This window comes from Phytophthora parasitica (assembly GCF_000247585.1).
Source record: "Phytophthora parasitica INRA-310 unplaced genomic scaffold supercont2.559, whole genome shotgun sequence".
NCBI lineage: Eukaryota > Oomycota > Peronosporomycetes > Peronosporales > Peronosporaceae > Phytophthora > Phytophthora nicotianae.
This window is the reverse complement of record NW_008649545.1, coordinates 1-2,862: the sequence shown is the minus strand read 5'-3', so window position 1 is coordinate 2,862 and position 2,862 is coordinate 1. Positions and strand designations below refer to the sequence as shown.

The 2,862-nt window shown below is 48.5% G+C and overlaps 2 protein-coding genes across 2 annotated transcripts; one reads left to right on the top strand and one right to left on the bottom strand.

Moving 5' to 3' along the window:
* Window positions 1-1,063: 1,063 nt before the first annotated feature.
* Window positions 1,064-2,126, top strand: PPTG_20393 (hypothetical protein; the record flags this gene model as incomplete). Its single annotated transcript, XM_008919187.1, has 2 exons — window positions 1,064-1,848; window positions 1,915-2,126. Coding segments are annotated over 2 exons (879 nt in total), but the record flags the coding sequence as incomplete, so codon positions are not given.
* Window positions 2,127-2,139: 13 nt separating this feature from the next.
* On the bottom strand, window positions 2,140-2,652 carry PPTG_20392 (hypothetical protein; the record flags this gene model as incomplete). The annotated part of the gene is made up of 3 exons (XM_008919186.1): window positions 2,140-2,250; window positions 2,316-2,408; window positions 2,488-2,652. 3 exons carry the CDS (start codon window positions 2,650-2,652, stop codon window positions 2,140-2,142), a joined length of 369 nt encoding a protein of 122 aa, XP_008917434.1.
* Between the last annotated feature and the right edge of the window lie 210 nt (window positions 2,653-2,862).

Sequence of the window (2,862 nt, the reverse complement as noted above, 5' to 3'; positions counted from 1 at the left end):
AAAAAATACTCTTTAACGTGGCCTTGCAGCTTTTCCGCTTCAGTAATGCCTCGAATTTCCCTGCTACCGTGAAATCGATCCGCACAGGGCGGCAACGACCTGTACCAGTGAAGCTGTTACTGAAGAAAAGCTATGGCAAAGTTATGAGTGTCGCGATCGGCTCAGCGAAACCGGTCGCTGCGCTCATACTGTCGAGATCGGAAATCTCCCAGTTATACTACAAAATATCTAATGTTTGAGAAGCTAGCCCAAGATGGTCGCCAGAAAACACTACAAGTAGGCATAGCCTACAGATTATCTTTGAACACCGTACAAGTTAACCTTATGATGTTCAACGTAAGGCACTGAGGAACCTGGTGTAGTATTAACGGATACTGGATGCATTTGTCTAGCTTGGTGAGCCTTGAATAAGCCATCCACAGAATAACTAACCGACGCGATAAGCCCAGAGCGCATAATAAGGCCTTAAACCATGGCAAAAAGCGAGATTTATCTTCGCAGATGCCGACGAGCAGTGTTCCCTCGGAGGAGAACTTGATCAATTTCTGAGCGAGTGCGACTTTCTTTTTAGTCGTGGTTTGCCACGCGTACGCATCGAATCCTATTCGTACTTAAATAGTACATGTACTTGGCAATTCTCGTTGACTGACGTAGATGCGTTAGGGCCTGACCATCGTAAGGTTAATATGCTTAGCCCGCGCACGCGCGACAAAGTTGAACGAAGGTCATCAAAGCAGAATGTTCCTTAACGGTCTCCTAATGTTACTTGTGTCCAAGTTTTACTTGTAGTAAAATATGCTTGGATGGCATTCAGACGAAAAAAACCCATTACAAGTTTAATGGCTTTTTTTCGTCTGAATGCCATCCAAAGCATATTTTATTACGCAACGACAAGAAAAAACTTTTTTGGGTTGATTTATAAATTCGCTTTTTTTTGTGTCTAAAAGCAAAATTATATTTATCAATACTGGTTTTATTTTAATTATGCAAAGTAAAATAATAATAATTTTAATTTTCAGCAAACACTTGTATTTCAAAGTCAATCGTCATAATTTATCTATATCAATTCAGAGAGACTCCTCCTCCTCGCCTCTCAAATTCCGGCATGTTGACGTCCCGCCGCGCAACGTCGGCGCTGCGCCGCTGCCGTACGCCTCTATACGCTTCCTTCTCCAGCTCTCCAGACGTGCCCAAGAACCAGAATGCGCCACCCGCCGCCTCTGAAGGTCCTGCCAAGCCCAAGAAAATCCTGTCGGTGCGTGCCTCCCCAGCTCAGAATCTGCGCAATGCACTGGAGGCTCTGGACGAGATGATTGAGGAGGCAGACCGCAAGGTGGAGAAGAAATACCGACCCAACATGTTCGCAGAGTTCAAGCAACTTAATGACACGGAGGGAAAGGTACTGGAAGGCAGCGAGACACTCATTGAGGTGGGCAAAGCCAAGAGCGTTCCGTCCTTGAAGGTGGACACTCTGGACGGCAAACAGGTGGACGTCCAGAACTTCGTGACCAACGGTAAAGCCACGCTTGTGCTAACAGCCTTCAAGAACTACGGGTTGGACATGCTACCGGCGTGGCGGGACGGCTTCGTGGCCGCCTTTGGGGACAAACAGGGCAAGCTGGACAGCAGAGTGCAAACAGTGACGCTCAACGTGATCGAGGACTGGTACATGAAGCTCGTGAGTGGAAGTATCACCCGTGGTTTGCAGGAGAAGACCCCCAAGGAGCTACACGCCACCACATTCGCCCACTTTGGACGTTGCGACGAGTTCCGGACGCCCATGGCGCTGGATAACAGTTTTGTGGGATACGCACACCTGGTGGACGGCAAAGGACGTATCCGATGGATGTACGTGGCGGATGAGTAGTGCTGTAAGTGATTGTGAATTGACACGGTTGTTGTGGTGGTGTATAGTGCAGGAGGTCCGGCCACGCCGAAGGAGCTGGATAGGTTAGCAAAGGTGACCAAGCAGTTGCTAGCGCAGAGTGCTCAACACCGTCGTCGATAAGCAGATAGATGTCTTTGAAGCTATACACATGTCAATAGATTTCCACTGTCAAAAGCGCGACACTAGAAAAGTCATGCCAGTGTGAAGGCAAATGCAATCTGATAAACGCATTGGGTAGTACGACGTCGTGTTTAGTTGGTTGTCGAGACGGGTGTGACGACGGCACCTCCTCTTGCGGGAGTGCTTTCGACTGTGATATCTACCGCACCTAAGTCCACATTGCTCTTGCACATCGGGCAAGACTGGCGAGACAGGAAGATTATGTTAGTATTCGACTGCAGTAATTTATGGTTTTGTGGTAGCGTACCGTGTTGCGTTTCAGCCACTCGTCAATGCAAGCAACGTGGAAAATGTGTTTGCAAGGGAGATTCCGAACGTCCTCGCCGTCTTCGAAATCAATCTACCATTGATACGCACACATTTCCGACGAATGTAAGCCTCTAAAATATAGCAAAGTGGAGTTAAGGGATCCAGCGTACCAAGCAGATTGGGCAGATATCCTCATTTTCAGTCGAGCCAACGCTGGTTGGACTGGGTAGTGCTGTTGGCGACTCTGGATTCCGCTCCGCACGGTTGTATTTCGTGATCCGAAGTTGATCCAGTCTTTCCTTCGTCACACCACGAACAACCGCAGCACCACGCATCTGAGCAGCACGCAGCTACAAAAGCAACAGTTAGACTTCCCATCGGTTGTTAGAAATTTAAGACAAACTTACATTTCTCCGGTCCGCGCGTCGCCAACGCAGTAGAAGTGCTAGCAGAACGAAAACCACTGTGACGATGAAAGCTCCTAGCACGTAAACGAGGGATTCCGGATCCAGCGGAAGCGTGTTGGTAGCCGCATCCGTCGTCAC